Source organism: Salvelinus sp. IW2-2015, linkage group LG36, assembly GCF_002910315.2.
Source record: "Salvelinus sp. IW2-2015 linkage group LG36, ASM291031v2, whole genome shotgun sequence".
NCBI lineage: Eukaryota > Metazoa > Chordata > Actinopteri > Salmoniformes > Salmonidae > Salvelinus > Salvelinus sp. IW2-2015.
This window is the reverse complement of record NC_036875.1, coordinates 1,381,643-1,394,286: the sequence shown is the minus strand read 5'-3', so window position 1 is coordinate 1,394,286 and position 12,644 is coordinate 1,381,643. Positions and strand designations below refer to the sequence as shown.

The 12,644-nt window shown below is 46.2% G+C and overlaps 1 protein-coding gene across 4 annotated transcripts in view; it reads right to left on the bottom strand.

The window, feature by feature from the left end:
- Positions 1–940: 940 nt before the first annotated feature.
- The window catches only part of LOC111959381 (collagen alpha-1(XVIII) chain), a 203,910-nt gene continuing 192,206 nt past the window's right edge, over positions 941–12,644 (bottom strand). For all 4 annotated transcript variants that reach the window (XM_070437697.1, XM_070437696.1, XM_070437695.1 and 1 more), the window contains 6 exons: positions 4,682–4,810; positions 4,486–4,518; positions 3,986–4,381; positions 3,664–3,861; positions 3,318–3,433; positions 941–2,639 (listed from right to left, as the gene is read on the bottom strand). In XM_070437697.1, coding sequence (XP_070293798.1) covers positions 2,426–2,639; positions 3,318–3,433; positions 3,664–3,861; positions 3,986–4,381; positions 4,486–4,518; positions 4,682–4,810 — 1,086 coding nt within the window. In that variant the 3' untranslated portion in view covers positions 941–2,425. The remainder of the gene's footprint in view (positions 2,640–3,317; positions 3,434–3,663; positions 3,862–3,985; positions 4,382–4,485; positions 4,519–4,681; positions 4,811–12,644) is intronic.

Genomic DNA, 12,644 nt, shown 5'->3' with positions numbered 1-12,644 from the left:
TGGTGGAACAAACTCCCTCACGACGCCAGGTCAGCGGAGTCAATCACCACCTTCCGGAGACACCTGAAACCCCACTTCTTTAAGGAATACCTAGGATAGGATAAAGTAATCCTTCTAACCCCCCTCCCCCTTAGAGTTAGATGCACTATTGTAAAGTGGGTTTGTTACAAACTGGATATCATAAGGTGAATGCACCAATTTGTAAGTCGCTCTGGATAAGAGCGTCTGCTAAATGACTTAAATGTAAATGTAAATGTATATAAAAATGTATCTAATTGAACAGAATGCACACATCACAATGACCAACAACAATGTGGAGGACCTGGACCACCAATCTGTATTGTATGATCGTTCACTTTACACTTTTCACTAATCATCTGGACCTATGTGCCAATAGCTTTGGCATGGACCATCATCCTGTATATGCACTGAGGGCACATAAATGCAGTATGCTTGAGCCCTATTTCAACGGCCTTATTTAAGGGATCACCTACAAGGAACCTTGAGCACCCTTCTCTGTCACCAAGGACATTGATTTGTGTTAAGAGGGTTCTTGCAAGGCCACACAGCTAAATCCCATTGAGTAGGCCATAAAACAGTGCTGTTGGAGTAAAAGGTGCTGAGGTGGGATTGCAATCACATCAAAAGGTGGTTGTCTGTGACAACCATGAATCTGGATAGGGAACTAGTTTCCTGGGGCACGGGTTAAAAATCTACTTTGGAGAAAACAGAGAAGAGAAATTCCAAACAGATGAATATTCCAGTCATTACATTGAACAAATCCAATCTCAATTCATGGGATTATTAGTTCTATTCCTTGTTTACCTTTAAGATTTTGCCTGGTAGACCAAACATTTGTTAATTTGTCTGGTAAGCAGACAAATTATGATAACCACGCAATTGGATAAGAATAGAAACTTCTGTATTTTTATCCACATGATAGTAGCAGAATATATTTAATGTCCAAGTGTCGGTGGAAATGGGTTTACATATTTTAAACCTACTTGCTCAGCACACACATTTTCCACAACAAATCCAGTCATAATGTAACACTACATTGAAATATTGGCCACACAAAACATTATTGCAAAAAACGTGAATTAAAAATGAATTAAATGAATTAAAAAAGAACATTTATGTAGTGCCTCTGAGAAATGATACAGCACATAGTGGTTACAAAAATAATGAATATCCACAGGTTCATACTGGTTCAGTCAAGACACAACAGTAGCACTATAGCCAAGATAGTCTCAGAAATGTATCAACACAAGGCTACTTATTAAGACACTACAAAGTGTCTTATTAAAATACATCTGGGTTTCCTCAACAGTCAGCAGTCACTCCAATAGAGATTAGCACCAAATTGAACTCAAAACATTTTCAAACCCCAATGGTAGGTTATTATCAATAGGATTATATTTTTTGATTAAAAGCAAAATTGACCCTTACATCAAATTTGTCTCGGCATCTGCTTTACGGTTACGAAAGATCTTGTATCTTGCGTCTTGGATATGAGTATGRTGAATTTAGTGTAGGCTATGCCCAATGAGGACATATAAAACATAATGTTCACCAAATGTAAAATGGCAAGTAGACATGTACAGTAAACTTCGACAGATGTAGGAATTAGTCATATTTATTATAAGAGTCATCATATCTTACCTTAGTTTTATTTACTTTTTTTTTTTTTTTTAAGTATCTTGACATCAAAGCATAATCTCTTTTGACATGCATTTCTAAAACCACACACTCCTTTTCGCAACGTACAATTTTCCATATTAGGTTAGAAACACCCTCACCTGTGTAAATGTATGAAATAGTCTGTGAAAAAGTGCTGACTACAATATGGATTAAGGCATTTTTCATGTGTTACTACTCCAAATCAAATTGTGTTTTTTAACATAACTTAATTTAAAAATAAATATCTATTATCTTCTTTAATTCTTAAAATATCATTTAAAAGGTTGCTGTACCCTTTAGTAAACTACAAGCCTTAAATGGAATAAAAATAAAACGAACATTTGGAAAATGGTACATTAAAATGGTTGAATATACCAAATTTAAAGACAGCTTCAAAAGTAACATAAAATCAGGAATAAAATAAAACTCAGACATATCATATACAAACTTATTTTTTTACGCATACAATTTAAAAAAAATGCTGCCACAGTTAGCTTCTCTTCTCTTGTTCAACCCCTTGGAAAATATGTGCCAATGCCTCGAGAAAAAGGCAAACACCTCTCTGTTCGACCCGTCTCTTTGGCATTATGGAAGGGATGGAGAAGACAATGGGAAACTTCTCTGCCAGGCAAGCGCTGCAGACCCAGTTCGAAAGATGTCATATTTTTACGGGCGGAGGAATGGGCCTGTTTGTACACTTGTAATGCGTTTACTTGGACCAAAGTGACAGGGATGGTATTTTAAATTATTTTTTGGAGTGTGAGAGAGAGCTGTTCTCGATACACAACACTATGTAGGAGCTAGAGCAACTGCTGGGCAACTGTTGTAGGAGCTGGCCGGACTGCAGTGAGGATGCTAGGCCTGTCACTGCGCGGTCTCCTGCCCTCCATGTCTCGCAGTAGTTGTCAGTCTGGCGGTGACCCTCGTTGCTAGAGCCGTGCCAGACCATTTTTTCAGGCCTGAAGGGAAACAAATCGAAGGAAATTATGTTAATCACCTTATTAGACACATTTAATAAAAAAATCGATCCAGTTAACAGTGATAATACAGTGCCTTCATGACACTGTTATAAGCAGTATGGCATAAGCCCTGGCATATCATAGACTACCACTTGAGCTACCACACTTTATAAAACATTTTTTTTGCTTATGGCGACATGTTATGACTAATGAGAAAGTAACTATTTGCCATAATAAGAACGATACTGCAGGGTTAGATTAAAAAAATTGCAAATTCTCTATAACAGCCAGCTTGACATGTGTAGACCACACAGTGTTAAAAAGTATTCAACTCTATTAGAGTCAAACATTTCACAGAGAGAGTTGATATTGTAAAACAAAAGGTAACACTCTACAGTGTTAAAAAGGTGGTCAACTATTAGAATAAAATGAAATGACTCTGCTGGAATAGATTTTTAACACTTTACACCATTGCGAATGAATGCAACAATAACAAGCGTTGGAAAACACTTTAGAAAGTGTAACATTGACTCTGTGTAGTATAATAATATAGATTTTTTTTTGTTGCTAGCTAGCTTCAGGGACTTTATTAATGGACTTTGTAGATTTAACACTATCGGAGTTGATTCAACACTGGAGATGTTACTGTGTAGCTGTGTCTGAGAGGCAACCACTCACCATGCACTGTCCCTAAGGATATCTCGGCCATCAAAGGAGTAGATTGGTGCATTTTCCTTCATCCTGCTCCCAGTCTTACTGAACATAGACTCCCAGCTATTAAACAGCACTTGGTCCTAAAGGGAGAGAGCATATATGTTCGTCAGCCAGAAAAACAAGGTTAAAATGAAAACCCACGGCAGCATTTCATTACTTATTTGATGCTGAACCGTATTGTATTGAAACAATCTCTAGAATCTCATGAAATGCTATTGAATAGGTTACTTCACTAAACGCAATGTCAATTTGGTGTCAGAAGTGGGACCCCACAGTCTAGACTTGTGCTTTCAGGAGTATGTTTACACACCTTCAGGTTTATGATGGGGAGGCTGTCTCTGTCGGACTTGCGAACAATGCTGTAGAGGTCCTGGAGCTTGGAGGACAAGAAAGCCCTGAAGGTTCCCTTCAGGCCCACAGCACGGGCCTGCTGGAAACACAGGAAGTCTGACCCACGAATGCCCCGCATGTTGCCCATTTGGGGCATGTTCAGGGCGATCAGGTGGAGCTGATCAGAAAAGAGAGATGAGTTATAAAAACGGCTCAGGTCTACACACACTATTTAGATGAGACCATTTGAACAATACATACTTTCTGGGAAGGCACATTAAATGATGATAAAAGGTACTCACTCCTGGCCCTGATGTGTGGACGTGACCGGCAGGCTGGGGAACTGGAGGGGGAACAGGTTGTCTCTGGGGGGTGATGTGATATCGTCTTTCGGGCTGGGAGGGATACCTGTTCTCAGGCTGCACAGGGCTGTAGCGGCCATCTGTCTGAGGGGGGTACCTAGCGTCAGTCTGAGGGGGATATCTGGGGTCGTACTGAGGGGGATATCTGGGGTCGGGGTTGCGGTTGTCGGGTTTGGCAGGCCTGGGGATCTCCGCAGGCTTGCGAGGAGGAGGCTTGATGGGGTGGGTGGCGGTACCGCCTTGGGAGAAGTGTTCAGCTCCATTGTTGGCCGAGTGATCCTGGGACTGGGGGTAGTTGACGACAGAGTGAGGCTGGACTGCCGCTACTTCGTTGTCCTGAAGATTAAGAACTTTATTTATTTGACATGAAAATTCGTACTTGATAAGTTGATACATTTTCTCTTTTATTTACACATTTTTATATTGATAGAACAATTTACCAGATCTCTGTAGAAGGGACTGTAGTCACCGAGCTGAAAAACAATAAGCATATGAAAAAAGTACATACATTTTTTGCTGAGTTGTGTCTTTCTACGTTTCTTTTAGTCTGCACTTCAACTTTTTGAATGTGCATCTCCAGCTCCTTCCTACCTTAACAACACATTTCTCATATGAAAGAAAAATGTATGACTGTACCAGGACTTGTTTGAATCCATCGCGGACTCGGATGTAGAGATCTGTTTTGTCGACAACGTAGATGAGGGTGCCCTCCGACTGGCGTCTTGCAGTAGCAATCATGGTGTCGTATGACCTCAGAACTGTCACCTGGGGAGACCAGTACATATTATAGTACATGTACAAGACTACATACAAAAATCAGACAGACAACCAGTGAATCCTATTAGTTATGATGAATACATTCCCTTTTGACCAATGCAAAATACAGTACACCTTTACAATCTTTGAATCTGCTTTTTCTCTGAGGTTCCTCCACTGAATCCACTTAACTGAATACATCAATCTCTGGTTTATGGCACATATACAGCGCCTTCAGAAAGTATTCCTACCCTTGGATTTATTCCACATGTTGTTGTGTTACAGCCTGAAGTGAAAATGGGTTATATATATTTTTTTCCCTCACCCATTTACACACAATAGCCCATAATGACAAACTGAAAACATGTATATATATATAAAAAAAAAAAAAGCAAATTTTTTGAAATTTTTTTTTAAATACAGAAATATCTAATTTACCTAAGTATTCACACCCCTTAGTCAATAGTTTGTAGAAGCACCTTTGGCAGCGATTACACCTGTGAGTCTTTCTGGGTAAGTCTCTAAGAGCTTTCCACACCTGGATTGTGCAACATAGGGCCCATTATTATTTTAACATTTTTTCAAGCTCTGTCAAATTGGTTGTTGATCATTGCTAGACAACCATTTTTTACGTCAAAACTGTAACTCGTCAAAACTGTTCCTTGGTAAGCAAGTCCAGTGTAGGTTTGGCCTTGTGTTTTAGGTTATTGTTCTGCTAAAAGGTGAATTCATCTCCCATTGTCTGGTGTAACGCAGACTGAACCAGGTTTTCTTCTACGATTTTGAATGTGCTTAGCTCCATTCCGTTTATTTTTTATCATGAAAAACTCGCCAGTCCTTAACGATTACAAGCATACCCATATCATGTTGCAGTCACCACTATGCTCAGTAATGGGTTGTATTGGATTTGCCCCAAACATAACACTTTGTGACATAACACTATGATAAAGTTAATTGCTTTGCCACATTTTTTTGTAAACAGGATGCATGTTTTGGAATATTTGTATTCTGTACAGGCTTCCTTCTTTTCACTCTGTCAACTAGGTTAGTATTGTTGAGTAGCTACAATGTTGTTCATCCATCCTCAGTTTTTGTCACGACTTCCACCGAAGTCGGTTCCTCTCCTTGTTCGGGCGGCGTTCGGCGTCACCGGTCTTCTAGCCATCGTCGATTCACTTTTCATTTTCCATTTGTTTTGTCTTGTTTTCCTACACACCTGGTTGTGTATTTAAAACCCTCTGTTCCCCCTCATGTCTTTGTGTGGAATTGTTTGTTGTAAGCGCTTGTGCACATGTTTACTGATGTGCGTCGGTTTTTGTACCCCTGTTTGTTATTTCTTTATGCCGTTGGTTTTGCAATTAAACTGCTCCGGCTATTACGTAGTTCTGCTCTCCTGCGTCTGACTTCCCTGCCACCAGTTACGCACCCCTTACAGAATTTCAAACCTAACATATGGAGTCAGCAGGAGCAGGTGCCCCTGGTATAGGGGTTGGGGAGCGCGTCCAGGAGCAAGCGGCAATGATCCACCATCTCGGCGCCGCCATGGACCGCGTCGTCCAAACCATGGACCGCTGGGAGAGACAGGAAGTTCCTCCAGCGCCTACCCCAGCACAACCAGGGCCTCCACTACTCGCCTCCCATTCACCCGGTCCCAGTGGGATTCGTCTAGCCCTTCCTCGGGAGTACGACGGGACGGCTGCACGCTGCCAGGGTTTCCTATTGCAGCTAGATCTCTACCTGGCAACCGTCCACCCGGCTCCTTCGGGCCGTGAGAGGGTGTCCGCCCTCATCTCGTACCTCTCAGGGAAAGCCCTGGAGTGGGCCAACGCCGTGTGGGGAGAAGGAGACGCGGGGTTGGACCATTTCGAGGATGGTGAACGTCTCTACCATCTGAGGCAGGGGACATGAACCGCCCAGGAGTTCGCCATGGACTTTTGGACCCTGGCCGCCGGCACGGGATGGAGCAACAGGGCCCTGATCGACCACTATCGCTGCAGTTTGCGCGAGGACGTCCGTCGGGAGTTGGCCTGCAGTGACACCACCCTCACCTTCGACCAGCTGGTGGACCTGTCCATTCGGTTGGATAATCTGCTGGCTACCCGCGGACGCCCAGAGCGGGGTCTGTCGGTTCCATCCCCCAGCACCACCGCTCCGATGCCCATGGAGCTAGGAGGTGCTGTGCGCAGGGAGACCGGAGGAGGTTCCGTCTCGTGCACCATCTGTGGCCGCAGAGGCCACACTGCCGGTCGGTGCAGGGTTGGTTCCTCTGGGGATCGAGGCAGCAGGCAGGGCACTCTGGTGTCACCACAGGTGAGCCGGCACCATTCTCACCCAGAGCCCTCTGTTGCACACATGTTTTTGTAAGTCACTTTTCCTGAATTTTCCCCACATTCCCAGTATAAGGCGCTCATCGATTCAGGCGCGGCTGGGAATTTTATAGACAGAAAGTTCGCCCATAGTTTAGGGATCCCCATTGTTTCCTTTGGTGCTACTACGTGCGCATTCCCCCTGGATATGCTGATTTGGCTCTCGCCTTCTCCAAAAAGAAGGCGACTCAATTACCACCCCACCGACGGGGGGGATTGTGCGATAAATCTCCTGGTAGACGCCGCACTTCCCAGGAGTCACGTGTATCCCCTGTCACAGGCGGAGATGGCGGCTATGGAAACATATGTCTCCGGATCCCTGCATCAGGGGTACATTCGGTCTTCCACTTCACTCCGAGTTTATTTTTTGTGAAGAAGGAGGGAGGTCTGCGCCCGTGTATTGACTATCGAGGTCTAAACCAGATCACTGTGAGGTACAGTTACCCGCTACCTCTCATAGCCACAGCGATTGAGTCAATGCACGGGGCGCGCTTCTTCACCAAACTAGATCTCAGGAGCGCTTACAACCTGGTGCGTATCCGGGAGGGAGACGAGTGGAAGACGGCTTTCAGTACTACCTCGGGGCATTATGAGTACCTCGTCATGCCGTACGGGTTGGTGAATGCTCCATCAGTCTTCCAAGCCTTTGTAGACGAGATTTTCAGGGACCTGTGTATATTGATGACATTCTGATATACTCCGCTACACGTGCCGAGCATGTGTCCCTGGTGTGCAGGGTGCTTGGTCGTCCGTTGGAGCATGACCTGTACGTCAAGGCTGAGAAGTGCCTGTTCTTCAAACAGTTTGTCTCCTTCCTAGGGTACCACATTTCCACCTCAGGGGTGGAGATGGAGAGTGACCGCATTTCAGCCGTGCGTAATTGGCCGACTCCCACCACGGTAAAGGAGGTGCAGCGGTTTCTAGGGTTTGCCAATTACTACCGCAGGTTTATCCGGGGTTTTGGTCAGGTAGCGGCTCCCATTACCTCACTGCTGAAGGGGGGGCCCGTATGTGTGCAGTGGTCGGCTGAGGCGGACAGGGCTTTTGGTCACCTGAGGGCTCTGTTTACTTCGGCTCCCGTGCTGGCCCATCCGGATCCCTTTTTGGCATTCATAGTGGAGGTGGACGCGTCCGAGGCTGAGATAGGAGCCGTGCTCTCTAAGCGCTCGGGTACGCCAACAAAGCTCCGCCCCTGTGCCTTCTTCTCGAGGAAGCTCAGCCCGGCGGAGCGAAACAATGACATGGGGGACCGGGAGCTGTTGGCTGTCGTCAAGGCTTTGAAGGCATGGAGACATTGGCTTGAGGAGACATTGGCTTCACCCTCTCCTACAGACCAGGTTCCCAGAACGCTAAGGCAGACGCACTGTCCCGACTGTATGACACAGAGGAGTGGCCCATGGATCCCACCCCCATACTCCCGGCCTCCTGCCTGGTGGCGCCGGTAGTGTGGGAGCTGGACACGGACATTGAGCAGGCGCTACGTGCAGAGCCCACTCCCCTCCAGTGTCCCGCTGGGCGTCTGTACGTTCCGTCTGCTGTCCGTGACCGGCTGATCTAATGGGCCCACACGTCACCCTCCTCTGGTCATCCAGGCATCGGTCGGACGGTGCGCTGTCTGAGTGGGAAGTACTGGTGGCCCACTTCGGCTAAGGACGTGAGGGTTTATGTTTCCTCCTGCTCGGTGTGCGCCCAGTGTAAGGCTCCTAGGCACCTGCCCAGAGGTAAGCTACACCCCTTACCCGTTCCACAACGGCCTTGGTCGCACCTGTCGATGAATTTCCTTACCGTTCTTCCTCCCTCACAGGGTAACACCCCGGTCCTGGTCGTTGTGGACCGTTTTTTCTAAGTCCCGCTGTCTCCTCCCTCTGCCCGGTCTCCCTACGTCCCTACAGACTGCGGAGGCCTTGCTTACACACGTCTTCTGGCACTACGGGGTGCCTGAGGACATAGTGTCTGATCGGGGTCCCCAGTTCACTTCGAGGGTCTGGAGGGCGTTCAAGGAACGTCTGGGGGTCTTGATCAGTCTTACCTCGGGTTTTCACCCCAAAGGTGGTGAGAGTTAACCAGGATGTGGGTAGGTTTCTGAGGTCTTATTGCAAGGACCGGCCGGGGGAGTGGGCGGCGTTCGTGCTCTGGGCAGAGATGGCCCAGAACTCGCTCCGCCACTCCTCCACTCCTCCACTCCTCCACTAACCTCTTCCACTTCCAGTGCGTACTGGGGTATCAGCCAGTTCTGGCTCCTTGGCATCAGAGTCAGACCGAGGCTCCTGCGGTGGATGACTGGTTCCGTCGTTCGGAGGAGACATGGGACGCCGCTCATGTTCACCTTCAGTGCGCCGTGCTGCGCCAGAAAGCCAGCGCAGACCGTCACTGCAGTGAGGCAAACACCGGGGGACCGGGTCTGGCTCTTGACCCGAAACCTGCTCCTCCGCCTGCCCTGCCGGAAGCTGGGTCCGCGGTTTGTGGGGCCATTTAAAGTCCTGAGGAGACTGAACGAGGTGAGTTACAGGTTACAGCTTCCCCCCGATTACCATATTAACCCCTCGTTCTATGTGTCTCTCCTCAGGCCGGTGGTGGCTGGCCCGTTCCAAGAGTCTGAGGTGCGGGAGGTTCCTCCACCCCCTCTGGACATCGAGGGGGCCCCGGCGTACTCCGTTCGATCCATACTGGATTTGAGGCATCGGGCGAGGGGCCCTCAGTACCTCGTGGACTGTGAGGGGTACGGTCCGGAGGAGAGATGCTGGGTTCCAATGGAGGACGTGTTGGACCCTTCAATGCTGCGGGAGTCCCACCGTCTCCGTCCGGATCGCCCTGCACCTCGTCTTCCGGGTCGTCCTCGAGGCCGGTGTTGGCACACAGCTGGAGTCGCGCGTCACGGGGGGGGGGGGTACTGTCACGACTTCCACCGAAGTCGGTTCCTCTCCTTGTTCGGGCGGCGTTCGGCGTCACCGGTCTTCTCGCCATCGTCGATCCACTTTTAATTTCCATTTGTTTTGTCTTGTTTTCCTATACACCTGGTTTTCATTTCCCTCATTAATTGTTGTGTATTTAACCCTCTGTTCCCCCCTTACAGTTTTCTCCTATTACACCCATTAAAGTCTAACTGTTTTAAAGTAACTCATGGTGAAATCCCTGAGCGGTTTCCTACCTTTCTGGCGACTTTGTTAGGAAGGACGCCTGTATCTTTGTAGTGACTGGGTGTATTGATACACTATCCAAAGTGTAATTAATAACTTCACCATGCTGAAAGGGATATTCAATGTTTGCTTTTAATTTTTTTTACCTATCGACCAATATGTGCCCTTCTTTACGAGGCAATGGAAAACCTCCCTGATCTTTATGATTGAATCTTTGTTTGAAATTCACTGTTCGACTGAAGGATCTTACAGATACAGTGCATTCAGAAAGTACTCAGACCCCTTGACTTTTTCCATATTTTGTAACGTTACAGCCTTATTCTAAAATTGATAAAATTATTTGTTTTCCTCAATCTACACACAATACCCCATAATGACAAAGTGAAAACAGGTTTTTAGAAATACCATATTTATATAAGTATTCAGACCCTTTGCTACGAGATTCGAAATTGAGCTCAGGTTTCTATTGATCATCCTTGAGATGTTTCTACAACTTGATTGGAGTCCACCTGTGGTAAAGTCAATTGATTGGACATGATTTGGAAAGGGACAGACGTGTATATATAAGGTCCCACAGTTGACAGTGCATGTCAGAGCAAAAACCAAGCCATTAGGTCGAAGGAATTGTTCGTAGAGCTCCGAGACAGGATTGTGTCGAGGCACAGATCTGGGGAACGGTACCAGAAAATGCCTGCAGCATTGAAGGTCCCCAGGAACACAGTGGCCTCCATCGTTCTTAAATGGAAGAGGTGTGTAACCACCAAGACTCTTCCTTGAGTTGGCCGCCTGGCCAAACTGAGCAATTGGGTGAGAAGGGCCTTGGTCAGGGAGGTGACCAAGAACCCGATGGTCACTCTGACAGAGCTTCAGAGTTCCTCTGGGGAGATGGGAGAACCTTCCAGAAGGACAACCATCTCTGCAGCACTCCACTAACAAGGCCTTTATGGTAGAGTGGCTAGACAGAAGCCCCTCAGTAAAATGCAAATGACAGCCCTCTTGGAGTTTGCCAAAAGGCACCTAAAGGACTCTCAGACCACAAGAAACAAGATTCTCTCGTCTGATGAAACCAAGATTGAACTCTTTGGCCTCAATTCCAAACGTCACATCTGGAGGAAATCTGGCTCCATCCCTACGGTGAAGCATGATGGTGGCAGAATCATTCTGTGGGGATGTTTTTCAGTGGCAGGGACTGGGAGACTAGTGAGGATTAGAGGTCGACCGATTAATCGGAATGGCCGATTAATTAGGGCTGTTTTCATAACAATCGGAAATCGGTATTTTTGTACACTTTTTTTTTTTTTTGTACACCTTTATTTATCCTTTATTTAACTAGGCAAGTCAGTTAAGAACACATTATTATTTTCAATGACGGCCTAGGAACGGTGGGTTAACTGCCTTGTTCAGGGGCAGAATGACAGATTTTTACATTGTCAGCTCGGGGATTCAATCTTGCAGCCTTACAGTTAACTAGTCCAACGCTCTAACCACCTGATTACATTGCACTCCACGAGGAGACTGCCTGTTACGCGTAAGAAGCCAAGGTAAGTTGCTAGCTAGCAGTAAACTTCTTATAAAAAACAATCAATCAATCATAATCACTAGTTAACTACACATGGTTGATGATATTACTAGTTTATCTRGCGTGTCCTGCGTTGCATATAATCGATGCGGTGCGTATTCGCGAAAAAGGACTGTCGTTGCTCCAATGTGTACCTAACCATAAATATCAATGCCTTTCTTAAAATCAATACACAAGTATATATTTTTAAACCTGCATATTTAGTTAATATTGCCTGCTAACATGACTCGTTGCGAACTGTGAAGACTATTTCCTCCTAACAAAGACAGCCAACTTCGCCAAACGGGAGATGATTTAACAAAAGCGCATTTGCGAAAAAAGCACAATCGTTGCACAACTGTACCTAACCATAAACAGCAATGCATTTCTTGAAATCAATACACAGAAGTATATATTTTGATATCAGAAAAGCAGATCTTAATATTGGTACAGAACCTTTGTTTGCAATTACAGAGATCATACGTTTCCTGTAGTTCTTGACCAGGTTTGCACACACTGCAGCAGGGATTTTGGCCCACTCCTCCATACAGATCTTCTCCAGATCTTCAGGTTTCGGGGCTGTCGCGGGGCTATACGGACTTTCAGCTCCTCCAAGATTTTCTATTGGGTTCAGGTCTGGAGACTGGCTAGGCCACTCCAGGACCTTGAGATGCTTCTTACGGCGCCACTCCTTAGTTGCCCTGGCTGTGTGTTTCGGGTCGTTGTCATGCTGGAAGACCAGCCACGACCCATCTTCATGCTCTTACTGAGGGAAGAGGTTG